The sequence below is a fragment of the Ceratotherium simum genome, chromosome 25, assembly GCF_057802395.1.
Source record: "Ceratotherium simum simum isolate JZ-2026a chromosome 25, ASM5780239v1, whole genome shotgun sequence".
In the NCBI taxonomy this organism is placed as follows: Eukaryota; Metazoa; Chordata; class Mammalia; order Perissodactyla; family Rhinocerotidae; genus Ceratotherium; species Ceratotherium simum.
This window is the reverse complement of record NC_141924.1, coordinates 3,622,629-3,650,113: the sequence shown is the minus strand read 5'-3', so window position 1 is coordinate 3,650,113 and position 27,485 is coordinate 3,622,629. Positions and strand designations below refer to the sequence as shown.

The following is a 27,485-nucleotide window of genomic DNA, read 5'->3' as shown; positions in this document are numbered from 1 at the left end:
GTCTAGTGGTGTCCTGTGGGCTCCGAGTCCTGCCCATCCCTGCCTGTGCACCAGGATTTCCTCGAGAAGCAGCTGCTGCAGTGATGCCCACCACCAGACCCTCGTCCCCCACCCCCGCGAGGTTCCTCTTGGGACTCCTGGCCAGCACGTTATGCCTTCTGGTGCCCCACCTACCGTGCCACCTTATGTGGAGGGAGGAGGTCAGAAAATCGAACATGCCCTCTTTAAATGAAGAGCTGTGGTCCCTTCTCGTGGGCTTCTGGCGTGGGCCTGCATTTGCGTCCCGAGTCCCAGCAGGCAGCACAATGTCCAGCGTGCCGAGTGTGCTCAGTACATGTTGGTGGATTAATGGACAAGTGTTGACTGTAGTGCCCTGCACATGACGGCTCCCGCGGTGTTCGTGGCTTTGAATTGCTTCAGTGTAGTTTGACGACGAAGCTCCCTGTTTACGGAGTGGATGCTTAGGGGGTTAAAGCAGTTTTGTGTTTGTTATTCTAGTCTCGAGATGTTCGTTGTACCATGTGGGTTTCCTCCCCGGCTTCTGCTTTGCCTGAGACTCTCAAGTCCCCATCCTCCTGCCCTTCAGTGCGCAGAACGGGTGATCTGATGTGTGGGAAAGCGCCCGCATTTGTGCCAGCGCAACCCGTGCTACTGCGACATCGTTCTGACAGTGACAGAAAAATCCTGCACGTGCGGTACAAGTGACAGCAGTCTGTGGCTGACTAGGTGAGAGTCGACTCGCTTCTGATCGTCTGAGAATTGTCTTGCCTCAAAGTGAATGTTCCCACTGACTAATCTGGGCCCTTTCCTCACTGTGACCTGTGGGCCTCTTGGGTTTACTGGCTTCTCCCGCCAGTTGACCATCGTGTGGTTGTAGAGACAGTGCTTTCTCTTCGGAACAGCCTTGATCTGGGGCGGCAGTCTTCAAATATGTTTCCCCCCCACCCCAAGGTTGTCAGGGCCGTCAGGGAGGTGATGCCTGCCAGAGTGCTTTGCACTACTCAGCGCCTGTGTGAGAGATGGGCTCTCACATATTAGGCAGGCCTAATATGGAGGTTCAGTGACTCAGAGGATCTAGGGCTCACGGCCTGCAGCTGCTACGGCCTTAGACGGCTCAGTGCTGGACTGCCCCTCTGCCCACCCGCACCTGCCAGCCTTTCCTTTGTGAGCCCAGTCCCAGGACCTCCCCACTGTTGTCTCGGGACCTTGGGGTCAGGCTTGTAGCTCCTCCTGCCGTCTCCAAGGCCAGAGTGGTGTGTTGGAAGAGTGGGGCTGTGGCCTTGTTGCTGGGGACCCTCCTTGGTTTCCCTGCTGTGTCTCTGCTCTGCCTGCCCCCCCGCCTTCCCACCCCTTCCTGGTTTCCTCCCAATTTAAGCTTGTTTTCAGGTGTTCCCCCGACCAGGTGGAGAAGGACAGCTCTTCTCCCATGTTTGGGCTGGCAGGGTCTTGAGAGGGTCTTGGGGCTAGTGGCCTGTAGGAAGGACCACACTTAATTCCCTCACAGAACAGAGAGATCAGCTCATTTTTAGGACCTCACACCAATGTGTGAGGCTGCGTTTTGACCGCTGAGGACATTCTGTCCTGTGTTAGAAGATGGAACATTAACAGTCGCTATGGGAGTTCTTTCTTCCAGGCCTGCACTTAGCACGGAATCATAAAAGACTCCCTGTTCAGAGCGGAGGCCCTCCGAGATCATCTGGCCACCACCACCCAGCCCACTTTATGGCCTCAGGAAGCCGTCGTGCTCCAGTTATGGCTGAGCTAAGGGTGGGCCGGGGAGGGGGTCTCCCCCATGCAGGGGAGTGGGGCCAGACGGATGTGCTTGCATTAGAGACGCTGTCTCTGTCTGTTATGCATCTGTAACTTTCCAGGCCTTTCCTTCCTGGAACCGCTCAGAGACGCCGTAATGGGAACAGCAACACCCTGATTAGCATTTCGCTTTCAGCTGCTCCAGTGGGGCGCGTGTTTACCCGGGAGGTGGCGATGACTGTCCGGTGTGTAATGAGATACAAGCACATGAGGCCTTCCGAGCTCGTGATTTAGATGCTTTTCTCCATAATGATGATATCTTTGTGACCCTCTGTCCCAAGATTGATGTTCGGAGTTTATTGCCAAACTGAGACGAGTTAATTAAATTGTAAGTAGAGACTTCCAAATACAGCAATTCTCCTTGACCTTAAGAAGAAAAAGTTGTCTTGGTTTTGAATGTAGGCCATCAAACTGGTTTTGAAGTGATTCCCCACAGTCGTTTTTGTTCATGGTTACAAGTTGCTGGAGAGAAAATGAGTGGTTTTTCTCCCACACCATAAAGAACCAACGACCATCTTAAAATCAGGACAGGAGGCTGCACGGGCAGCTGGGCATTTTGGGCATTTCCGTGCCAGGGCTTGGTGGAAGGAGGGCAGTTTATTGCTCTGGAGGTCATTGTCCTTTCCAGGCTAGTGAGCCACGGCTGTCATGAAAGGCAGCGGAGGCGCCTCCTGTGTTTACAAAGGTAGACTCGAGATGGCCCCTCTGGTCGGGGTCCTCCGTGCTTCGGGCTGCGGGTCCCTGGTGAGTGCAGCCTTCCAGGCGTGGTGCTTTCCCATCTTCTCTGAGCTGGGTCACACCGCTCCCCTCCACAGTCACGCGCCCCTGCGCCCGGGCGCTCGGGGACAGTGCAGGCAGAGCGTGTGCCTGTGGATCTTCTTGCAGTTCAGGCCTCCACCCTCTGCTGTGTCCGGGTCCTCCCGTCCTGAGACCCCTGGTTTCACGTCTCTGGAGATAAACTTCCTGTGCTTTGGGGGTGGGGACAGGATGGGGAGGGCAGGAGCTGCTGTCAGGCGGGGGCGGGCGGGTAGGGGGTGTCTGGCTGCTTCTTGAAGACCTGTACGCTGTGTTCCAGCCCTCCTCGTCCCTCTCCAGGGGTCCCTGGTGCTGTCGGTTTTTGGGATGTGGGTGTCGGGTGCAAATCAGGTGCCTCTTGGCTTTCTGCAGTGCTGGCACAGGCTGGAGCCTTTCACGTTCCTGGAGGAGACCTTGCTTGTCCCTTTCTTTCTAGTTCCTCAGGTCCTTCTTTCTGCCCTTCTCTTGCACTTGAGTGTTTGCCCCCTCCTGTCACTTTTTGAGGAACTGGGAAGGAGGAGAGGTGAATGCAGGTGCTCAGGAATCTCCTAAGCCATCCTGCCGTAGGATGGGGTGCCCCAGACAGTGGGCCCCCGTCGTCTCCACTGGACGTTGCTAGTGAATGCCCCTGCACGGCTAGTGAGTCTGCCCCTTGCATCCGGCAGATGTGCTGCTCACTGCTCATTGAGCTCCGCCTGAGTCCCTGGCGCTTTGCTAAGCAGCGTATGTTCTGTATCTCATTTATTCCTCACGGCAACTGGGGAGGTCAGAGCTAACGGTATCTCCACTGGACAGATGGGGAACTGAGGCTGAGAGAAGCGTCTGGCCCGAGTCACACAGATGAAATGTGGAGTTTCTTGACTCTGGAGCCCTTGCTTGTCACCCCTCGGCCACGGCTCCTGGAGGCGCTGTACATATGTGTGTATGTGTGTGAGAGAGAGAGAGAGACTGCTCCAGTCTCTCTGGTTGCTGCCATGTGGGAAGCCCCCACCCCCACCTGGATCTGCTCAGGGCCTCTCGGTGACCCTCCGTGGAACCCGCTGCGGTGATGAGGAGGGAGCTGCCCTCCTGCTTCCCTGCACGGCAGGGAAGGGCACGGCCGAGGGCCCTGTGCTGAGCATCTGTGCAGACCAGCTCCCCAAGGGTGCTGCAGCCCCTGCCCTCCCTGGCACGTGGGCACATGCTGGCATGAAGCAGTGAGGATGCGGACCCTCAGGTTCTCCTTTTGTTAACTCACACACGTGGGCACCAGGCGTGCCTTGTGCCACGCCCTGGGAACACTGGGGACAGAGCAGGCTGTTGTGGGGCTGAGGTGCGATGAGGGATAGCCCCTGTCACAGAGTCGCCCATCGTGTGTACCCAGTAAGTGACACTACTCCATTGGCTGTGGGGCTGAGGGGTGCAGAGAGAGCTGGATGCAGACCCTGACAAGGCGCCTGGGGGAGCCTGGAGAGGTCCTGCGAGGGAGCGGCTCTGAGTGGTCTCACATTGTCAGCTGCTTGGGGAAGGCGGCTCTCTTTATTTGACCTGCACAGAGCATCCTGAGAACAATTAATGCTCTTAGCTCCTTGGTTAAGTGATTGAATTATCGAGGTGTGAGAATGCCATGGCCCACCCACTTTTTACACTTGGATGTCTCCCTCCTAATTGCAAGGAAACCTGCAATTCCACTCGAATCTCTAATTTCCTACTTGGAGATCTTCCTCTCACTGTTGTTGCGTCGTCCCTAAGTGAAGAAAGAGCTCCAGCAGGATCTGTCTTGTCTGGCGACCACACATGTATAATCTTTCTGGTTGAGCAGTTTCCTGTGGCTGTTCTGGTGTCATCTTCTTAGCGACAACAGCAGCTGAGAGCCAGGGCTGGAAAGACCGGCTGGGACGGAAAATCCAGGTAGGCCGGGGGGCCTTGCTCCTTGGAGCAGCCTGGCCCCTGGAGCCTCCCTGGGTTCCTGGCCTTACGCTGGCCTGTGTAGCTGGGCGGGTAGGCCGAGCGCTGAGCATGGTCAGCGAAGGACTGTTGTCTTCCTCCTTCCCCTCGTCTCCTTGTGGAGAGCAGGCTCTGCTTATCCGCCACTCAGGTCCTGCAGACCCCCTGCCTGGCCTCCCGAGCCTCCACTGGGCCCTCCACACTTCAGATGCTCTCTGGGTTGGCCGAGCAGCTAAGGGTTGAATTAGGCCCACCGTAAGAGTCTCAACATGCACCTTCTTGGTTGTGTCCCTGCCTGCTTTGCATGAGCCCAGCCCTTCCAAGGAGGACTAGGCTTCTCTAGCTCGTTCAGATTGTGCCAACTTGTGCACTGGCGCCCAGAAATCCTGGGTGCCCTCCCTCTGTCTTGGCCTTGGGAGCCCTGGGTGGGACTGCAGGAGGTCCCCCGAGCACTTGCAGCACTGCAGATGCTGGTATTTACCACCCATGTCCCCTGCTCCCCTGCTGTGGTCCCCTGGCTGGCCGGCTCACTCCCGAGGAGCCCACGGGTGGGTGCTTGGGCAAGCTGCCCTTGAGATACTGCTGTTGAATATTTTGAGTGCTGTCCTTGCCCCAGTCAGGTGACACAGGTGTCCCGGGAAAAGGAGCCCCGCTGTTCACTCATCCTGAGGGCCGGGCAGGGAGAGGCAGCCCATGCACAGAGCACTAGCTTGTTTGCCTGCGCTGCGACCCTGTCAGTGGGAGGCTCCAGAACTCCGCTGTCCCCCAGGTGCCTCCAAGAGCATAGAGCAGCACAGCCCTTCCGTTTACATTGAGGGAACCCCAGAGCTCTGCCTTTGTCTGCTACCCGATTCCTCCCAGCTTTCCCTGATGGCCCTCTGACATGGAGCCGGATGGGCCTCGTGTGGCCCTGCCCCCAGATATGATGCTTCATCTCCAGAATGTTCTTTTCATTATTTCCTCATTGGAAGCCTGGGTGGAGGCCTCATCACAAGGCCCCCAGGAATGGGATCCGAATGTCAGCTCCTGGCTGTGTGGCTGACCTTGGCCGTGTGCTGCAGAGTGCAGACCTGCGGCGAGCTTTCTCCCCTTACCTTGTGCTCTGTTATCGGCGTCACCCCTGTCTTCCCTGGGTCTGTGTTTCCACGTTGGCCGAGTACACCCTGCGCCTGTGCGAGCAGTGGCTGTCCCTGTGGCCCCAGCTCCCTCTCAAAGGCAGAGACTTGTAGAAGGAGACAGAGCAGTCGGCAGGATTGGAGCTGACACCGTCTTCTAGGAAAAATAGACCAGCCAGAGCCTTGGGAAATGATTTCTTTAGGGGACAGGACAAGAAAAAGGAGGTTTTCTGGTTCTGTTTTTCTTTACTCCAAGAAACAGATGAAGAACATCCAGAAAGCTTGTGCCACAAAGAGGTGGTGGGGGGGGCGGGGCCAAGACCAGCCTTCATGCGCACCTGCCTTGTGCTGCCCGGGCTTCGTGTCACGTCTCCTCTGGAGACAGGGGCCTAGAGGGCAGGTGGTACTGAGTACTGCAGGTGCTCCTGGGGCGCCGGAGAGGCCGTAGCTTGGGCTTGGCCTGGAGGGAGCCGGAGAGCGGGGGTTGTGAGTCATGGTCCAGGTGGCAGTGGGGGATGGTAGGTGACTTGTGAATTGACTCCTGGATACGTCAGTGTGTTTTCCCAAGATGAGGGCCTTCTTCCACCTAACCACAGAGCTGTTATGGTTCTGGAGAGTAACATGGATTGAGTGCTGGGGTCTCAGCTGCTGACCCTGTTCACGTGTCACCACTTGTCCCAGTCGTGTCCTTGATTTCGGAAGAAAGCCCCGGACCGCGAGTGCTCTCGGTTGTCCTCTCTCCAGTCCCCTTTCACCTGGGATGAAACTCAGCCTTTCTTGGGGTTTCAGGACTTGGCCATTTTTGGAGCGTGTATGTCAGTTTTGTTTTTTTTCTTTTTTTTTTAAGACGGTGCCTTAATGCGGGCTTATCGGATCCTTCCTGTTGGTGAGATCAGGTCGTGCAGCTTGGCAGGAATGCCGCAGACGTCCTCCTCAGGGCACCCTGTCAGGAGCATGCAGTGCGGTCTGGCCCGCCAGTCATGAATTTCACTTTGGTCCTGGGCTGGGGGTGTCTGCCAGGCTGCTCTGCAGTAGAGCAGACGCCTCCTGTTTGTGTTTGTGAGTGTTTTGTGGGAGGCTCGTGGAGACCGTGCAGCTGTCCTGCCCTCACTGTTACACACCAGTGTTAGCGGCCATCGATGGGGTCTTTAGTCTGAAGCAGTTTTTACTGAGATTTCTAACCCCGTCACTTTTCCACGGGTATTAGTTGGCTTTCTACTATAAGGAAAGGCTTTCGCCTTTCTTCCATTTATTTGTATGTTTGAACTTGGGGATTCCTATCTCATTCAACAGGTTACAAGTCTTTACTGTCATTAATTATTTCGATGCTCAGGCTTTCCCAAGCTTGGTGTAGGAGAGCTCTTAAGGAAATTTTCCACTGGAAAGAAGGAGATAATAGAGTAGCTCCAGAATGGAAAGTTGCATTTTGTGTGACAGTCACATGAGCGTGTCTAAAAGCCAGTGGGAGGGGGGTGATGGGGGATGGGAGGCGAGAGGAGGTTGCCTCTGCGCTGGGGGAGCGAGACCCGGGAGCGGTGGTTTCTGCCCACCGTGGATGATGATGCCTCTGTCTCGGGACGGTGGTCAGGAGACGGGGGAGATGTGCGCCCTGAGTGCTCGTGGAGGGGACAGAGTCGGTCAGGTCTTCTGAGTGGCTGGGCAGAGCGGGCTCTGGGCACACGCCCCCTCTGCCCACACTCAGTTTTCCTGGAAGCAGCCCGTGGGCTGTCCGGGTGCAGAAGGAACTAAGCAAGGAACACTTAAGGCTTTTGTGTGACAGATGAGAAAACAAAGAATGAACTGCAGTTTGCCCCTAGGAAAAACAACTGTGGGAAATGAGAATTTTTCAGTTATCTAGGGTTAGGTTTTCAGTGCTATGAAATATGAAAAAATTCCCTTTTCTGTCAGAACCGGGTAGAGGCCTCTTTGGTCTTTGAGAGGATGATGATGAATAAACAACCTCCTTGAAAAGATATTGTTGATAAAGTAAACTTATCGTTTTAAGATACACCCTGGTTATTTTTTTTAAGAGATGTGGAAGCTGGGTGCTTAGATGAACTTTGGCCTGCTTGTTGTATATTGGCTGATGTTCTTTTAACAAGTTCACCGCTTGATACCTCAGCAGCTTTGGGGCTGTTTATAAATACTGGAACAGAACAGAAGAGAAACGGTCAGTAAGGCGCTGCCGTATCAGGGCAGAAAATCAGCCACTGATGCCGGAATCAGATTGTTTTTCGCAGGCCTCCAGGTGCCGGACTGTGAGTGGGCGCCAGGCAGCATCAGAGACCTTTCCTGGAAGGCTCTCTGCAGGGCGGGCAGGAGTGGAGTGTGCATCCCAGGGCCCTCTGCGGTCTGTTCATTTTGTCACTCCCAGGCATGGTGGCCGAGGGCCTGGGCATTGGCTACTGTGACTGGTCTTCCCAGACGATCTGACTTGGGCAGCTCCCAGCCTCCCTGCGTTGATATGGATGGTTACAGTTACAGTCTCCTCGTCGGTGGAAGAGGGCGGCCTGTTTGGGATGGTGGCGTCACCCCGTATTCGGTCTGCATTGCAGCATCTCTGTGTGTTCTGCATCAGTGCCGGGCTGGGCTGGGCGTGCACGTTATCATTATCCAGCACTGTCACGCCTTGGTTCAAGTTTTTGTCCTTGAATCGGGTCTTTCAGTGATCTCAGTCAATGTGTGAAGACTACAGGTCTACCGTTTTAATTGTCTGAGAAAACAAAGTCATCGTCTGGACTACTTTTAATTTAAGCCTCCTCTTTTCTGCTTTCCCTCGGCCCTGTTTTCTTGCCTCTTGGAACCAGGCTGTCCGTATGTCCCAGACACTCTCTCTCCCTTTGGCCAACTACACACATTTATCTGGATGTCAGCCGTCAGTGACCAGTTAGTGAATGTCCACTTTACACAAGGCACTGAGCACTGCGTGAGGTATTGAGGACATGAGGCCGTGGTTCTAAAGATGCTTAAACCAGGGCACAAATGGATGCTACTTTGCAGTGTCACCTCCAGTGCCTCTGGCTCATGGGGCTGTTGTCATCATTAGCAATGGCTCTTGATAGTGGGCTGTGCTGAGGGAAGTGAGAACAAACGTGGGCAGCGTGCGTGTGAACACTTGACCTCGGGGCCCGAATCCATCACTCATTTGTGTCTGGAGGAATTGAGTGGGCGGCATACTTCAGTATCCACTCTCCTTCCCTTGCCTCCTCTTCCTCCCATCTTTGCATCACTTCCCTGTCAATGTGGGACGGTCCATGTTCTCCTCAGAGCCAATTATTCAGCAAACGTTATCCAGCCACAGTAGCATCTCAGGCGCCTGGTATGGGAGTCCAGACATTGGCAAGACCAGCAACCACTCCCTTCACTGCCCTTGCGATTCCGGCCAGTCTCCCTGCTTTCCTGGCACGTACGTTCTGATGCTGAGAGGTAACGCTGTATCTGCATTAGCCCTCAAAGGAGTCGCCTGGTGAGCTGAACCCCTGTATCAGGATCCCTTCTCTTCTCAGAGTTCCAAGGGGCTGGCTGTGCCTCCCGCCCCCTCTCAGACTGAGTGACCTCTGAATTGGGCCATGAGTGACTTCACACCAAGCATCTCTGAAATGTGCACTGTGTGCTGGGTTCTGAGTATACAATGATGAATTGGTCCTTCATTAGGGAATTCTTATCCAATTAGATGGCAGGCTGGACAAATAAATAAGTACAAGTGTCTAGTTCCGCTGACAGTGGTGATGTGAAGGAGTGAGTTGGAAGGGTGGTCGGGGAGGGCTTTGCAGAAGACGGGACGTTGGCTCTGAGTCGTGCAAAGATGTTTCCTCTAGTGAGTGGAGGAATGGTGGTGTGAAACGGCAGATCAGTTCTGGGACCTGTAGGTGGTCGAGTGTGTGTGAGCAAAGGGAGCAGTGTAGGAGGGCGTATGGGGAGATGGGGAGATGGTGAGACGGGGAGTTGGAGCAGGCTTGTACAGGCTCGAGAGAGCCAGTTGTATGCGTTTCTCCCAACCCTACTTTACATCACCATGTGGCCGTGGGAGGAGACTTTATGCCACAGAAATTGGCAAATGCTACAAATTGGGGCCTCTCTCCAAAGAGCCTGTTGTTAACCATTTACCAGCACCCCACTGACGTGGGAGAAGAATGGGGCCAGGTCAGGACCTTGATGCCTTTGCAAGGGATTTCAGCTTCTGGGGGCCAGTAACAGGTCTTAGGTAGTAGGGGGATGTCGTCAGTGTTGTGTCAGGAGTGTGGAGGATGGTCTGACTTGGAATGACCTGCTCCACTTTCTGTCCTTATCCTGCATCAGAGCCTTGTGGTTTGTACACGCACACCTTAGACTGCGCCCTGTTGATTTTGAACCTATACCTTAGATGACAGCTGTTAATTTTTAAAGTCTTTGAATAAGACTGCCCGTGCTCTACTGTTTTTTTTCTTGATGAGGGTATGAGCTGGAGTAAATAGTCCTGTGCTTGTACATATGGTCCAGTTTTATTATCTTTCTCACACGTTGGTCTTTCTACTCATAGACATAGAATGAAATCTCTTCTTTCCTTCAAGACAAATCAGTTCCCTCAACGAGATTCTGGCCTTCAGTAATGGTTTGTGAAAGGAAGAAGCGGAGTCAGAGACCTTGCTTTGGAAAGTGCTTTTTCCATGTGCGTGCTAGGATCATCCATCCCATCTGTCATCCGTTCAGGTGTTGAGCAGCCTTCTCCGTCCTCTCCTCTCTCCCTTGGTCCATGCACTCATCCACCCTGAAATCGGCTGTCCATCCATCCACCCTACTTTCAGAGGAGACTTTTACTGTCTTGCCCTTTGGGTCCTGGGTGTGGAAAGGAGTCAGAAGGATTTTTTGTCATTACGAGTGCACAGTCTAATGGGAGAGATAGCCATGCAGCCACCACAGCCACCGAAGTGTCGCAGGTGCTCTCATAGATGTCTCCGGGCTACCCAGTGGGGTGCTGAGGAAGGGGAGGTCAGGGCTCAGGGTGGCAGGTCAGAAAAGGCTTCAAGAGGGCAGTGATGCTTGAGCTGAGTCTTGAATGTGCGTAGGCACTGACCAGCTGACCAGCACCACGTGTGGGGAGTCTCAGATAAAGGTCAGAACTCTGACAGGTATTTTTCGTGGTAGTATTTGCGGTCTTAAAATGCATCTGGAAAAGCTATATGTCTTCAGTTTCATTGCAGATTTGGGTCGTGTCAGGGCTTTCTTACTGCTGACAGTGAGATGATATGGAAACTGTTTATCTGAGCCATTTGTGCTCTTTTAGCTAGGAGTTTATTTTTTCTCTGCTTTCTTCCGCATTTAAAGAAGGGCCTCGCCTCTTGGTATGGAGGTGTCGGTCAGGCAGAGCTTTCCTTTTCCTCTCCTGACTTGTGGCCATGGCTAGGTGACCAGGCTGGAGTTGCAGGTGAATCTCGGCCCTCTCCTCCCTGCCATGCTGGAAAGGAGAACACAGTGCTGGTGCTTAGTAGGGTTGGAAGGTTTTGCCAAGGCGAATGCCATGAGTGAACCTGGCGGACAGCCCCTGTGGTGATTCCCGGAGATCTGGTGTTCACCTGCTGCTATTCACACCTGTGTGTAATCCCACCCTGGGCTCAGGTGAAACCGGTGACTCAATTCCAACCAGTAGACTCTGGGGTGGTGGGCTGGCAGTCCTGTCGTTACATTACAGTATGTAAGACTGCGTTTTAGCAGACTGACTTGAGAGTCTGATTTTACTGTTGAAGTAGGCAGCCGCGTTGGAGAAGCCCACGTGGCCAGGACCTGTGGGTGGCCTCCAGCCTGCAGCCAGCAAAGAGCTAGGGCCTTCAGTCATACATCTGCAAGGAAATAAGTTCTGCCAACAACCTGCATGAACTTGGACATGGATGCTTCCCTAGTCGAGCCTCTGGATGAGAGCACAGCCTCGATTGCAGCTCTGGGAAGCCCTGAGCAGAGGACTCAGCTAAGCCCTGCCTGGACCCAGGACCCACGGGAACTGTGAGATAATACATTTATGCTGTTATAGGCTGCTCAGTTTGTCACACAGAATCAGAAAACTAACACAGTGAACAAAAGACAAGTAATACCACAGAGCCCCCGTCTCTTTCCCTCCAGCACTGCTTCCCTCACACCTGGCTCTGCTCGCCACCATTCACACGCACATTTCCCATTCTGCCCACTGTCGGTGGGCTGGCAGAGCCCTGAGACACTCACAGGGCTTCCTGCTGCCTCAGCTCTGCCAGCCCAGACCTGGCTCACTTGGCTGTCCCTCCAGATCTTGGGACCCGAGGCTGAGACGTGGTAGCTTCCTGTTCACACTGCAGCCCATGGAGATCTGCCCTCTTCATCAGCACCCTCGCTGTGTCCCCATCTAGAACCTTGTAGAATGTTGGGTGGGACAGAGCCAAGAACCAGGCTCCCTCCAGCTCCCATCTACCTGCTCTAGTGTCAACCACTTCCTCTCTTCTCTGGGCTGCCGCCGATCTGCACCTGTCCACGGCCAGGGGCAGTCTTTGACGTGGTTTACAGAGCACAGTCAGTGCCTCCGAGGTTGGGGCACCTAGGGAAGCTGCTCTGTCATCTGCATTCTTTTCTGATAAATCAGGTTTGCTTTTGTCTTCATGTGAAAACAGCCCCTGGTTCGGAGACGTTTGTTGAGAAGCTCACGAGCACGTCTGTGAAGTGAGAATGGTTTAATACCGCGTCGCTCCAATTCCGTGTAGCTCGAGAAGAACTTGTCTCTTAGATTATGTTACTGTCGGAAAAATATGCCTTAATACCTCTCTAGAGATGGAAAGATGGTGTGTTGCGGTGTCAGATAAATGCTGCTTTTTTACGACGTGCTGGGTGGCTTAATTTCATTCCACACGTCTCTTTATGCTGGGGTCCCAAGAGTGGGTGGTGGCGTCCTTTCCCCCAGGGCCCGGGAGTGACTTTGGTATGACCTCTTCCTGTGATTGTACTACGACCCCTTCAGTGTCTCCCACTTGTGAACACTTAGCCGCCTTTTGGGTCTGACGCCTTCGCCCCCACCTTGTGTGGAGCGTGGCATGACCTTGATGTTAAGCTAGCCTTGGAGAAGTTATTTTGGGAGAACAAATTTGCAGTTTAGCCTCTGGCCTGATGTCTTTTTGGATCGCAGCCCTCAGGGCCATTTGATGGTGGCAGGAGCATTCTCTTTGTTCTCCAAGTGGGTGTGCGGTTCTGCTGCTGACCACCCAGAGTCGTTGTCAGGCCCCACGAGTGAAGGGCTCAGTTATCCCCAGACAGTCCCCCTTTGGATGCCAGCTGCACTTCTGTGGTCCCCAGGCTACCTGTACTTCTGACCGAGGGACTGTAAATTCAGCAGTTCTCGTGACCCCCTCAGGTTCCATCATTCCCTAGGATGGCTCATAGAATTCAGGAAAGCAGCTGAGTCCTGTCCCCATAATCACAGGCTGGTCTTGGGGCCCACCCACCAGAATTGCCTCATTAGCATGACAAAGACACGCTTTGCACTGGGGGAATTCCAAGGATTTAGAGTCTCCCTCCCAGGAAGGAGGGACAAGGGTCATCCCATTCCTTATTGTACAGCAAGGAGGGTCTTCAGATTTGGGTCATGGTCCAGAGTCATTGCAGAATGACGCATCTGCAGTGTTTGACGTTACAGATATGCGTCTGAGGGGCCGGCTTCGTTGGCTCTCCTTGTACCTTCTGCATGCTCCTTCTTGCCCGTTGGGGACGAGGAAGGCGTGGAATAGTCAGCTGTGGGGTCAGCTGAGGTTCTGGGCTCTTGGCACAGGCTGGGGGCAACAGGGTTGGGATTTCTCTCTTTACACCATCAGCACATTCCTGAGATGTTGTTAAATTTTCTAAATAATCTCGCTTCCTATCGATTCCCATTACAATTTCTGAGGTACAGTTTTTTTTTGAAGGCAATGCAGTGATCCTTATTGAGCTGCAGTGTATCTGTTAGGACAAAGGTCTCCTGATGAAGCACATTCTGTGTGGTAATACAGGTCAGCTGCCATTCATAGTAGGCGGACTGCGTGTAAATCAGACTTGCCTAAACCAGAGCCTCCTCTGGCTGCGTGACAGGGTCTGGTCTGTGCCATAGGACCGGCCCAGGAGCCCCCTTCAGCCTTGTCGCCTCAGCCCTTCCTGGCCTGCCACCCACCCCCTGTGGCACAGACGGGGCAGTGGCTCCCCTTTCTCAGCTGCAGCCCTGGCAGACCACGTGTCTCCCCTGTGGGCCGGAGGGTGGGCTGTGTCTTCTCGTCTCTGGTCCTGGCACAGCCCCTGGCCCGGAGCCTGGCCTCTTTCCCTCTGTTTGTCTTTAATCCTCTTCACTCTGTCGCTTTGCTCACTGTGTTGTGATGGCTGAGAAGAAGAGTCCAGAAAGGAGCCTGAGATGGACACATTGGCCCCAGGCCTCAGGAAGCCGCATGTGCTCAGGGTTGGTGTATTGAGATGTCTGGGAGCAGGCTCCCCTGGCTGTTCAGCAGAGGCCGTGGTTTGCCACGATCGGAGCCTCCATTGTGGATTTATTTCTGAAACGAGGCTTGGCAGTCGTCCCTCCCTCTTCTTGGTCTCGCACCAAGAGAAGCGGGGGGAGGGGACAGGCACCTGTGAAGTGCCTGCTGCACGGCAGCCACTGCACCAGCTTTCCCGAGGGAGTGCTGTGAGGGAGCTGGAGCTCTCCCCATTTTCCAGGGGAGCCTGGGGGCACTGGGAGCCTAGAGAACTTTCCAGAAGCTGACCTGGGATTTGAACCCAGGCTCTCCTGACTCTAACCAGAGGTCTTTCTGCTGCTCCTCAGTGTCTGGCCCAGCTCTCCTGCTGCCCGAGGGAAAAGACAGGCTGGTGGCCCAGACTCAGGCCGGGGCTTCCTTGCTGTCCCTGTTGGAGGGTTGGCAAGTGTTGGCTTACAAGGATTTCCCAGGGAGCCTTGTTCTTGGAGAGTGCAATCGTAGGTCCTGGATTCTGCTCTGCTTCTCTCACTTCCCCTGTCTGCCTGCCCTGTCCCCTTCCAGATCAGGCCCTCTATCCCTTGGGGCGCCTTTGTGGGTGGCTGCAGCGCAGTCTGTCTGAGCTGGGAGTCCTGGACTGCTTCCCCTTCGTGGAGCCCGCTGGGCGGGGCCCCTTCCTCTTGTTCTCCGTCTTAGCTCCTTCATCCTGTTCCCTAGGCAAAGCGATGGGCCTGGGTCCTCTGGTGGTGGGTGCGGCTCGGCCCTGCCTCTATTTGGGACCTGACTCATTTCTAGTGTTTGCTATTAACTTAAACCAAGGATTGCAAGGAGGGTGAGTGAGCCCAGAACGAGGGGCTCCTTGGAGGCAAGGAGGCCCGTGTTCACTGTCAGTTGGCTCTTGTTTTTGTTCTTTTTTATCTTTTTAACTGATGAGAGAATTGAAATCTTCCCCCCAAATCAAAGCCTATTCATGCCTTGCCCAGCAGAAGCGTGATGTATTCATATCTGTTCTCGGCTTTGTGGAGAGGCTTTGAACAGTTTCCTTTGTCAGGTATCTAAGTGTGAGCAATTATACTCACTCTTTGGGCAAATAAATCTTAGTAGTGTCTGGCCCTGCATAAACAGTGTGTGTTTTTTATGCCAAGTCAATGGGATACGTGTTTTTTTCCCTGTTAGCACAAATCCTGGGACACAAGTGTTTGCATAATTTATTTTTATTTTTAATCAAGAAGACTAGATGTTTCAGCAGAATTTTCAGTCTATAGATCTGCTCCTTAAAGTGCTAAGAAAAGCGTCCAGCAAATATTATGGTGGTTTCTGCCACATGCCAACATGACAGGTACCCTCCTGGTGAGTTTACAGTGATAAGCGTGCCCTGGCGTGCCACAGGAGGGCTTTATAGAAAAAGTCTTTTCAGCCTGAAAGATGACAATAATTACATCTGCCTGCTCATTCATTATATGTACACTCTTATTTCCAGTGAAATGGAAATTTCAAATTCAGAATTATTGCTAACCAAATTACCTTTATCAGTGAAAGAGCATCTGCTCACAATTACTATAAAACAGGAAAAATGAATCTTTTCAGCATACACATTTGCAGCTCTGATGTATATAAATGGAAAGTAATGCCTAGAGTTTAGTAGTCCGTTTCTCAACATGTTCAAAATAGGAGGTGGCTGTGCCAGTCATTCGTTACGCACATTAGAAGGTGGCTGCAGAGCCAGTGGCTGGCCGGCTTTATCACTCTTCGTTACTTACTTCCAGAGAAGCCACGTAATCAGTGAAAAACGGCCACCTCCATGGGAACGTGGACTGCTCTCCAGTGTACTCTGGGATGGATGCTGCTGCTGGCCCCGGATCCACCCCAGCCTGGCTGTGGGGTGGGCTGCCAGCAAGCACTGTCCCTGAGGTGCCTCCCTGAGGTCACACGGTGCCTTGTGTCCACGGAGCACATCCCCAGCAGATGGGCACGGACTTGCCTTTTCATTTCCTCTCAGGGGCTCAGGGGCCTGCGTAGGGCAGAGAGAAAGCCAGGCTCTCAGGACACTCAGAGCCGGTAATTCTGATGAAATAGACAGCTTTGAGGCTCAAGGTTGAGTTTTCTTTCTGTCTCTTGTACAAGTCACTGAGCTCCCGCAGGGCAGGGCAGGGCACAGGCCTGTCTTCTCTGTAGCTTCCTTTCCCAGGCAGCCTGGGTATGTGGAGGGCCCCGATAAATCTTGGCTGAAAGAGCTGATGAATGAGGAGCCTTCTTTTCCCTCAGGAATTTGCCTGAGTCCTTGTGGGGTTAATGCTGCCTCAGGTTTCTGGTCGTTCCTGTGCCCAGTGCTTTCCTAGATGGGTCGGACTTTGCTCTGCAGAGGGCGATGACTGTGCCCAGGGAGCTGTCCCAGAGACACAGGGCGAGTCCGTGCGCCCGTCTGGCAGTGTGGGGTCATTCAGGACACGGAAAGAGGCAGTCCTGAGTCCCGTCTTGAGTCTGCCACTGCCTCTGGTGCACCTTCGACAGGTTACCTAGACTGCATCACTGCACGGGCACGGGGCGAGCATGCCCTCCGGTCAGGGAGCTGCCCAGTGGGTGGTTGGTGCAGAGCGGCCGGTCATTGCACTCTGGCTGGCCTGGGCTGGGCTCCTTCTTGCCTGACCTGAGAATGGGGTCATCTCTGTCAGTATCTTGTGGGGAGGAGCCGAGGGCTTGCCTGTTTCTGTACCTGGTGTAGGTGGAACTCACTGTGCAAGAGAAAGGGTTAATTTTTACTCTGTTTAGTTAGGTTACTTCAATGACAGATGTTCCAGAAGTGTTTGTTTAATTTTCCAAATCTGCTTGCTTGCCAGTTTCGTTAGAAAGGTGTCGTGTGCCTCCCAGGCACATATTAGAGCTGTTTGTTTTCCTGGTTCACAAAATGGCGCCCTTCTCCTTAAGTGGGCTGGCAGCGCCACAGGCAAGGTGTGGACCTGGCTTGGGGAGGCCGCAGCGGCCCTGTCTGCCTCCCCGACTTGTGCGCAGTCCACGTCTCCTAAGCGCCTCTGGCTCCAGGCTTCCTTCTGTTTGGTTAACAAACGTGAGGAGCATTTACCCAACGCCAGGCCTGGCTCTGGGCCAGTCTGCGTCCCGGATGAGGTCCCCGCCTGGAGGAAGTCATGGTCCCGGGTCAACCCGCTGGCCAGTCTCACTCCTGCCGGTGCCCAGTGGGCCTAGGTTGTGGCTCCTCATAGCTCACTGGGCCTGTTGCTTCCTCAGGTAGCAGACCAGTGTGTTCTTGTGTGGAAGGAGGGGAGGTCACAAACGTCCGAATGTTCTGTCACCTGTTAAAAAATCACTTGAATCCACGTTAGCAAAACTTGGAGTCCTTCCCAACTATTAAAATATGACAGTGCCACTGCTTTGAGGGGGTAGGGGCTCAGTGTGCCAGCGCTAGGGACTTGACAGAGCCGGGGAGCTGGCCACTGTGCTCCAGAGGCTCCAGGCCGCTGACCTGCTGCAGCGCTTGTGTGGGGACTGGGTGCTGTCTGCGGGCCACACGTCTTCGTGGAGCTGCAGGCTGGGAGTGACTGGCGGGACCGGGAGCGCCTGTCCTGGAGCCCCCTGTGTTGTCCTCCCTCCCTCCTGGACGCGCTCTTCCCAGGCAGTGGTTTTCTCTCCAGAGCCGTCACCAGCTCTTCCCTAAGCTGCCCACTGCATATTCATGGAAGCTCATTCCTCTTCTTCTGTGTGTAAGAGCCTTGTTCAGTAAATTCAGTCATTTTCTAAAGTGCTGGTTTTCTCGTGTTTGTCAGATTTGAATTTCACGTTGACCGAAGCGCCCTGTGTCAGTCCCTGGGCCTTGTGAAGGACGGCCAGCCAGCCGTGCTGGTGGGGCTTCTGCCCTTGGAGAACGGGCAAAGGTCAGGCCTGATGGAGGGGCCACTCAGGGGCCCTTGGGACTTTCCAGAGGCTTAGTTTTGTAGCTGCGGATAATTTCAGATTAGAAATCATTCTAAAATTCTTTAAAAGGAACATAATGTCCCATTGTGTTGCTGAAAAAACTCCTCAGTATTGCAGCGTGGAGAAATGGGAGAGGGAGGACTGACAGATCAGGGGTTTTACACGTTTTCTCCCTGCATTCATTCATTCACTCATTCATTTACTCATTCAGCTGTCCAACAGACACCTGCTAGGCACCAGGCACCTAGTGTGTACTAGGGGCTGGAGAAACAAAGGTGACCCAGGCACGTATCTGCCCCAGAAGCAGCTCACGTCCTGGGGTGGGCCCAGACCCTAAGCCGTGAAGCCCAGTACCCTGTGATAAACGCTTCCCTAGAGGTCCTTGTAGTACCAGGAAGAGGAAACAGCTGACCTCGGGGGTGTCAGGGCACGTGGGGAGTGTCAGAGCATGCAGCCGGTGAGCAGAGTAGCGTTGCCCTGAGCAGGGGTGGGCAAGGCCCAGGAAGAGGCCGTATCGGGAACAAAAGCCTGGAGGCGTGGCGGCGCAAGCTTGTTCTGTGGTCCGGCACCACGGGGCGCCTAGTGTCGCCTGAGGAGACGCGGGGCCGGGGGGCAGGAAAGAAGGCTGAGAAGGGACGTTCATTCTAAGGCATTCCTACTTTGTTCTGCAGCCAGTGTTTCTCAAACTATGGACAATTTGTGGGGTCTGAAGACATCTTGAGATGAAACCTCGTTGTGGCATTAAGTGCCCCTGAGCCGACAGGCCAGGGGCACAGGGAGAGTGTGTCCCTGGGCCCTTGTCAGTGAAAAGCTGTGCGATCCGGCCCTGCCGGGGCTGCTGCTTGTGGAGGCTCCACCTAGCACCATGCTGTCCACCGTTTACTCGCCACTTCGCCCCCGCTAGAGCGAGCGGAAACTCCTAGTGAAGTCTATTTTAAAAATAAATGTGTTTAATAAAACATAAGTTGGTTAGAAGAAAACTGTCAAGTGAACCACAGTGCCGCACCTCATCTGGGTTACACCAGCTCTGTCCTGCATGGACACCTTCTGCACCGGGGACCTGTGTGAGGGCTGGGGTCCTGTCTTCCTCTGTCTCTGGGGCCTGCTGGGTGCTGATTCCCGTAATTTGCCCCCGTGAGGGGTTCCCACCACGGGTATGTGGCTGGCACAGAAGAATCTTCTGGAGAGCTGATTAAACACAGATTCTCAGATCCCACCTGGAAGATTCTGATTGAGAAAGTCAGGATGAGCCTGAGAGCCTGTGTTTTAACCGAGATGAGGCTGATGCCCAGCTCTGTTTGGGAACCCCTGAGGTGGCCGTCAGCCTCCACTGTGCCCCGGTGTTGGGCCCGCCCACCCCTGAGCTGGCCTTGTGCTTCCCCTGTCCCTCGGCCATTGCTGAGGCCTGGGCTCCTCAACCGGCTCTCCCCTGTAACTTCACAGAGTGCTTGAAGACGGGGGACAAGCCCTCGTCTCTGGGCAGGGGGCTTGGAAGATGGAGCTCAAAGGGACCCAGAGCAAAGAAGAAATTTCATTGAAATCTTAGGTTTTATGCATATTTGTTTTGGTTTTGATATAAGCATAGTATTTTAAATTTCTCAGGATAATCTGTCCCTACTGCCCTAACGTGGCCTTGTTTGCTTCCAGCTGACTTTAGCCCTGATACCACTGGGTTCCCTGACTCACACTCCATTCCAGCCACTTATCCACCTGAATGTTCTGCTTCTTCGGCTTTCATGGGCGGTGGCAGGGATGACAGATGGGATTTGCTAATGTAGAAATGCAGAAGCTTTTGATCATGTTTGCATGGGTTTGTGCCAGCAGCTCTCAATAAAGCAAAAACGAGACCAACACCCCTCCCTGACACGTGAATTGCCCCTCCAGGGAGAAGAGCCCTGTCTACAGGAGCTGAGTATCTGGGGAGAGTGGACACCAGCCGGAGGAGCCCTCACTGCCCGGGCCCTCCATCCCCGCCGACTTTCTGGACCCGGCACCCTGGCCCAGGCCTGCCCCGTGTTGTACCCGGAGCCCTCGGTCCCTGCATTTGTCCTTGCAGAGGCAGCATGCGGTAGTGTGGGGTCCTCTGCAGTCCCACCCACTGCCTGGTCTGTCAGCCTCCCTGGGACCTGGCTCCTAGCGTGGCTGCGAGGGCTCAAAGGTGAACCTGTGGCTCTTTCAGCCCCGTTGTGTAATAGTCACTGTCTGGTTGGAACTGATCGTGTGTTGCTGTATCTACCCCACACAGTAATGAGGCCTCATCCCTTAGTCACCCACCTCCCCCAGACAGCCCCGCAGGTGTCCTGTTCCAGCCTGCCGAGTGGAGGGTGCCCAGGCCTGTTTGCTCTGGTGAGCCGAGGACAGCAGCATTTTGGGGGTGACAATGAGAGCAGAGGCAGTGAAGGAACTGGCTTCAGTCATGGAATCCAGAGCTGCCCAGAGCTTTTCTGTGGCTAACCCGACAGAACCTCCTCTCCTGTAGGCGAGAGCATTTCCCAGCCAGGCACTCACGCTTCCACCAGAGTTGCTGTCGTTGAGATGAAGAGGGTCAGGACAGGGTCTTCTCGCCCCCTCCCGCCCTGCTTCTTCTTGCTTAGTGGTTAGGAAAGCCTTGTTTTTGCAGTACTGCAAATTATCAGGAACACAAGTATGAACAAACCAGTAAACAACACAGCACTAACTTCTCTCTTAGATTTGTTTATTTGCCATTTTCTAGAACTTTCTTTGAGAGAACTGAAAAACCTGTAAACTTTTTTAGGGTTGCTTCTCAAGTGAGGCCACTGGGGAAGGTAAGCCCTGGAGAGAAGGACCCTGTGTGTGAGTCAGGAAGTTGAAGAAAAGATGTGTGCAGAAGAAGAGCTTTTAGCAACACTTGAGTGGGCCTCGATTAAAAGGAATCAGTATGAGAAAGTCCTAGTTCCGAATCCGGATCAATTAAGCAATACTTAGTTGTTCTGTAAAATAGCGCCCGTACTTCCCAGGCCCTTCAGAGTGGACTGCGTGGGGCAGAATGTTGGAAAACAGGAGTGTAGTCACCACGATCACCAGGATCTTTGCTTCCTGGAGTGACACTTCCAGGATTCCACGGACTTGGCACTTCACTGAGCTCTGGAGCCTTTCTGGCAGGTTGCTGACAGCTCGGTAGCGAGGTCTGGGCAGGGAACGCAGGGGACTTAAGCTGTGGAGGCGCTGCCCGTCGCAACACAATGAGAAGGGGTGATTTTGTGGCTGATGGGAAATACCGCGTCAGGGAAGTGACGATTGGTGAAGCCTGGCTCTTCTCAGAGGCCTAGCTATCTTTACAGTGCCCCAAACCTGGACTCCAGTGGCACTGGCCCAGGGCCATGCCCCACTTGCCTGCCCACTGGCTGGGTCCAGGGGCAGGTGGGCATTTGCCCTGGGCCAGGTTGAAGTTGTCTTTGGGAGCTGGCAAGCTCATTCTCTCCCTGGACTCCAGCCTGTGTCTGGTGGACCTGCCCTGGGCTGGAGAAGGAGCTCCTGCCTGTGGGGCCAGACAGATGCGGGTTAACCTGAGCTCTACCACATGCCCCAGAGTGTTCGCTCGCCTCTCAGACCAGCGTTCTCACCTGTGAGACAGGAGCAGTCCTGCTTGAGTGTGTGCACACTCAACAGCAGGAGCTGTCATCATCATCATCATCATCACCACCACCACCACCACCACCACCGGTCGTTTTCCTTGAGGAAGAGGGAACGTCAAGTCTTTTAGTAGAAATTACTTCTTTGCTCCCTGGAGGATGTTGCCTGGGGCTCCCTGGTGGTTGGAGTGGGTTGTTCTGAGGCGGACGCGGGGCCTCACGGAGCGGACGGCGTGGCTCTGCTGGACCCCGGGCCGCTCCCTGACAGCCTGGGGCCTGTGTTTGTTTCGTGCAGAGCAAGTCCACCGGCACCTGGACCAGCACGAGGTGAGGTACCTGCAGTTCGCCTTCCGCTGGATGAACAACTTGCTGATGAGGGAGGTTCCCCTGCACTGCACCATCCGCCTGTGGGACACCTACCAGGTGAGCTCCCGGCATCCCTCCCACAAGGGTGCCGCCAGGACCCGCCCCACCCACCCCCGAGGGGCCTTGCTCATGTCCCTACATCCCGGCACCTCCCAGCATGTTCTGCTCTGGTCTGTGTGCTGCACTTGATTTTGCCTCAGAGCATCTTCTCAGTTGGAATGTGGTCTTGTAAAAGTCCATTTGTAGTGTTCTTGTCATCTGAATAGATATAAAACAGGAAAAAAGAACTTTCTATAGTTCTATTTGTGGCTAAATTTCATTCCAACTGTGTGGTGACGGTGTCCCCGGTGATTGCTGGCAGTTTACATTTTGCAGGGTCCTGGGGTCTGGTGAGGATTGCTTGTAACTCCGGTGAGTCTGAGGTGCATCTGCGGGCACTGTTCACGCTCCGGGTGCACATGTTGTCGGTGTTTTCAGTTACTTATAATAACGATTTTTAAAAAATCACTGACAGATTCAGTGTAATATGAAATTTTCTACTCTCCACCAATTGTGATGAAAGTCATTTTTTCAGGAGATTGAGTTTTCTGGAACAAACCACCTTTGTTCCCTCAAGTGTCCCATTGCTTGTTCTAGCACCTTTTCATCTCGTTGGAGATGTGTGCTGAAGCTGAGGCCATGTGCCGGGGGTGCCTTTCATCATCACTTGCAGGTAGCAGGCACCGTTATGTGGACTAGGGATGGAATATCCCGTGGAGGCTGGTTTTCATTCCTAACTCCGAGAGGCAGGGTTTTGCCTGCAGTGAGCATCAGCGCTTCATGGGCCCTGGATGGGGGCAGCTGCCTTTGGAGGCTGGGAAAGGGAGCTCCAGGCCACAGGCTCCCTTGTGTGGCAGCGTTAGTCCCAGGCACGGGGTTGGGCTCCAGTGTTGGACCCTTGTGCGTGGACATCCATGAAGATGGTGGCAGGAGGCCGGGGGCCCAAGCAGGCTAGAAGGGCCTCAGCTCCCTCCCCTCCCTCCATTGAAGGAGCCCTTGGTCTGGACGATGCTTTCTTCTTTGGGGGGTGGGGCACTCTGGCTGCTGACCTGCTGGGCCTCCAGGCCGGCTGATCTCTCACTCTGAGCTTGTTTCCGTGAGTCAGCTAGAACAGTAACCCAAAGCTTTGTTCCCGATGTTGGCGTGCATGCCCCACACAGGGTCTGTGGGTGTTTGTGGCTCTGAAGCCTGTGTTTTGACTCTACCTTTCTCTTCTGCAGCTTGTATGTCTAATGGTGTTTGCTACAGAAATGATGGCTACTCAGGAGATTGCATCCAGATCCCCCACTTTGGTTTTGCTTTTCTAGGTACTTGGCGGCTACAGAACTTCTGGCAGCTAGCATTTGCTGGGACATAAAGCCTTTCCTTGGGCTGTTTGGTTAAAGTGGCGTCAGCTTGGTGCTATTGATCGGGTCTCGGTAGCATTGCAGGAAACAAAACTTAATATCCCGTAAATTGAGGATGCCCCCATTTGTGATGGGTTAGGCCGTTCAGGACCCTGGGCCCCTCGTTGAACACAGAATTCCTTGTAATACTGTTCCTATTACAAGTAAATTAGGTCTTAAGTCAGTCACATTTTGAGGAGCCAGGAAATTGATCTGCACGTCCATGGTCCTGCACCGCTTCGCAAAAACTCCTAATAGGTATTAAAACTTTAAGCACAATTGTGTCATCTTTATTGAGTTAATTTTCCTGAAATTAAATTTTATCATGACTTGACTCATTTGTACCGTGGACTCATTCTTGAAGTGATAGTACCCTGGTCATAAACCTTTTCATATCTTAAAAATTGGGGGTATTTCTATTTTACAGGCCCAAGTAACCATGAAATTGTATTGCATCTTTTGGCAATGAAAATACATAGTAATCATAGGATGGCAGGCGGGTGATTACTCTCCCCTAAACTGGGGTGTTTATTAGCTGGGCCATTATAGGTTTCAGTGACGCTTTAACTCTTACAAGGTAGCTTATGTCCTCTCGGGACATGTTGACAAAAGGTTACTGATGAGCACCTGCTCTGTCCCGTCCCTGAGCTAGGTGGTGGCACAGAATTGAGTGAGGTGCATTATCACAAGCATGAAGAAAGACATTTAAGAAGCACAAACAATCCAGAAATAGCCCAGACGACAGGGAGATGGCCCCTGCTCCGTGGGCGCATTGCATGTTCCGTACTAGAAGCAGTACTGCGTGTGGGCTGCCGTGGGCGGAGCGGGCAGTCCAGCTTCCAGGGAGCCTCCGCCGTGGGAGCCGGTTGCAAGGCCTCCACATGACGCGGATGCCAGCTGTGCCTTTGGCTCCCATCCCCAGACTGTGGAAAGGACTCATCCGCCTTCCACAACCAGACCCTGAGTGCGGATGTTAATATCTCGAATGAGAGGAGTTGGTCTGCAGCTCTGGTGTTGAGGTTGTCAGTTCCTAAGCTCACTGGCGTCATTGGCCCAGCCAGGGCGCATTCTTGTTTCATTTATTTCTCCCGGATCCTTGCTTCTCTTCCCGTAAGCCCATTCCCTGACGTGCTGGGTCTGTGTCCGTAAGGAGGCATGCAGGCTTTGCTTTCAAGTGGATGAGAGCAGGCACCAAGTTGACAGGAAGGAGATCAAATGGGTGTTTCAAGTCTAACAGCTCTTGCACCGTGCTGTGTTCTAGACAGTGAATTGTGAGCTCGGCTTTCTCTTCCTGGCTCTGAGAAAGCTGCCCCAGTGCTGGCAGCCTTTGGCCCTGGAGGACACTGCTGTTCTGTGCTGGTGGCGGGTTCCGGGTACTCGGGCAGCCTCACCGAGGGTTCCTTCAGAGGCACACAGGTCTCACTTTCTCCGCTGCCCTCACTATGGTCCCAGCACAGAGGTGCTGGAGCTGCTCCCTCTGGCCTTTCCTCCTAGGTGGGATAGCCACAGTGGAGGGGAGGACAGCACTGGCCCTTGGCTTCCAGTGGAGCAGAATTTCCTTCCCTGGGCGCTGCCATTTGCTAAAGATCAAAGGCGTGTCCCAGGCAGAATGCCCAAGCAACCCCTCAGCCTTCTGAGTGTGCGGGCACCTTCCTCCTAGGAGTTCCCCCAGATGGCTCCTCCAGCAGTGTCCCAAGGGCACGTTTTCTCTCGTGGCTGCCACCTGGCCTGAGAGGACAATGGAGGTCACACATACATCCTTGTAAGGAGTCACTCTGAGGAAGTAGGTCTGAGCATCAGTGCCTGCAGAAGAGAATGCGTGAAAGTGATTCCGTCACCACAGGTGTGTGTCCTCTCCCCGATGGAGGCCACATCAGGGTTCCACGTCACCATGGACGGAGGGGCTGGAGGGTGATTGGTACGTGTTCTCTTGTTCTTTATTTTATTTATTTATTTATTTATTTTTGTGAGGAAGATCAGCCCTGAGCTAACATCCATGCTAGATCAGCCCTGAGCTAACATCCATGCTAATCCTCCTCTTGTTTTTTTTTTGCTGAGCAAGACTGGCTCTGAGCTAACATCTATTGCCAATCTTCCTCCTTTTTTTCCCCCAAAGCCCCAGTAGATAGTTGTATGTCATAGATGCACATCCTTCTAGTTGCTGTATGTGGGACGCGGACTCAGCATGGCCGGAGAAGTGGTGCATTGGTGCGCGCCCTGGATCCGAACCTGGGCCCCCGGTAGTGGAGTGCGCACACTTAACCACTAAGCCATGGGGCCGGCCCATCTTGTTCTCTATTTTAACTCGGAAATAAATCTGTTATGTTCAGGGTCAGGAATAGGGGAATGAAGGGACGAGAGCCCTTTGAGCTGCCGCCTGGGAGGTGGGCCTGGTGTCTCAGTGGAAGTGGGGAAGTCGGAAGGGCCAGGTGTGTGTGTGTGCCCTGTGCCGCAGGCTCTGCACCTGCTTGGTGTCCTGGGCTTGTTTTTGGGTTGTGTGTGCCTTAGCGATTGGTGCTGAGTTTAAACCAGGTTCAGGGTTGTCCCCGTGGCTTCCACCCTTTGTTGCTCGGCCCTGCGTTTTTCCCAGGAGTTGTTTTGGACCTGTCCTCCCGGCTCCTTTGGAAGGCTTCCTTGGGCCCTCACACTCTACGGTAGCTGCAGAGGTGTCACTCGCCACGCCTGGGTGGGTGGATAGCACATCTGAGTGCGGAACCTGTGCCAGGTGACAGGTGTGTGGCTGTCTCAAACCTTCCAGGGCGCACAGTGCTGATTCTCAGTGAAATCAGGCGGCATTGAAGCTGATGGATTGGGTTAATCTAATAAACCTGGAGAAGCAGGTCTCCTTACAACATACTTTTTCATAAGCCCATTAAGATTTGAGGTTGTAAGCTTTCCGCGCCTGCCCTCCTCCGGGAAGCAGGCATAGATCACTGTCAGCGGGAAGGATTTAGAAATGAGACTGTTCAGCAAGACTGTGCTCGCTGCTGCTAAGTTTGCAGGGAGGGGCCGGAAGAGGGGTGTATCTACTTCAGAGTGGCGGTAAAGTCAGTGTCCTGGGGATTTAGAGGTAGTATTTAAGGAAGTATGTAGAATGTCCTTAGGGACTCTAAGACTTTCTTTCTTCATATTTCGATCAGGTTGGGTTTGATCAGAGCTTATTCAGGGCTTGGGGACTATGGAGGAGAGGGTTTCTTCCTTCTGCGGGCCTGGTTTGCTCCAGCACCGTTGGCCACGTGTGTTGGGGCCCGGAGGTCTTGTCCGGGTGCTTCCTGGGAACGGGTGACTCTCCAGTGGGGACTTCGGACACCTGTCAGCTTCCACACAGTCACTGACGTGGACGGTTGGCTCCTCCCTTTGCAGGTGAGATCCCCAGTTGTCCTCAGAGCAAGAAGAGTAATTTGCACATTTTAGACTCTGGCTTCTAAATTTATAACAGATAATCTTTGTTATTTCTGAAAAGTTACTTGATGAGCAACTGTAAACTGCAGCTGCCTAGCAACGGGCTGGACAGGACAGCTCCTTGTTGACGGCCATTCAGACCCTGCTAGAAAGTGTGATTAAAGAGCAACAGTCACGCCTGGTGCCTGTCCTTTGGAAAGTGTCATGAACGAGGGCTTCTCTGCAGAGGAGTCCATCGGGCCGGAGGGCAAAGGCCTCCCAGAGTGCCCCAACGTCCAGTCTGCTCCCAGCAGTGGTCCCTCAGGGGTGTGGAGTGGCACCTTCTAATCGGTAGTGTGTGGCCAGTCTGAATAGATTTCTTGTACTTGCTCCAAAGTAGACAGGAATTTTCTTAGCTAACCCTTAGCTAATGGCAGTGACATTTTCTAAGAAGAGATTAGAGAGTTCTTTTTTAATAGGAAATGTACCAAACAAAGCTCTATTGTTAGCAAGTGAGCTTTTGGATGAATCTTTTCTTCCATGTGTTCATTCAGTGGTGACCAGTCCCTTATTGAGGCCCTACTGTGTGCCAGGATGGACTACTCCTTCAGTGAGGAGGTGGCAGGGGGCCTCACAGCCGTTGACCCTCAGTGAGGAGGAGGCAGGGTCAGGAGGGCTCACAGCCATGGACCCTCAGTGAGGAGGAGGCAGGGTCAGGGGGGC

The 27,485-nt window shown here is 53.7% G+C and overlaps 1 protein-coding gene across 2 annotated transcripts in view; it reads left to right on the top strand.

The window, feature by feature from the left end:
* The window catches only part of TBC1D22A (TBC1 domain family member 22A), a 348,432-nt gene that overhangs the window by 220,977 nt on the left and 99,970 nt on the right, over positions 1-27,485 (top strand). For both annotated transcript variants that reach the window (XM_087448729.1, XM_004437993.3), the window contains one exon: positions 21,887-22,014. In XM_087448729.1, coding sequence (XP_087304855.1) covers positions 21,887-22,014 — 128 coding nt within the window. The remainder of the gene's footprint in view (positions 1-21,886; positions 22,015-27,485) is intronic.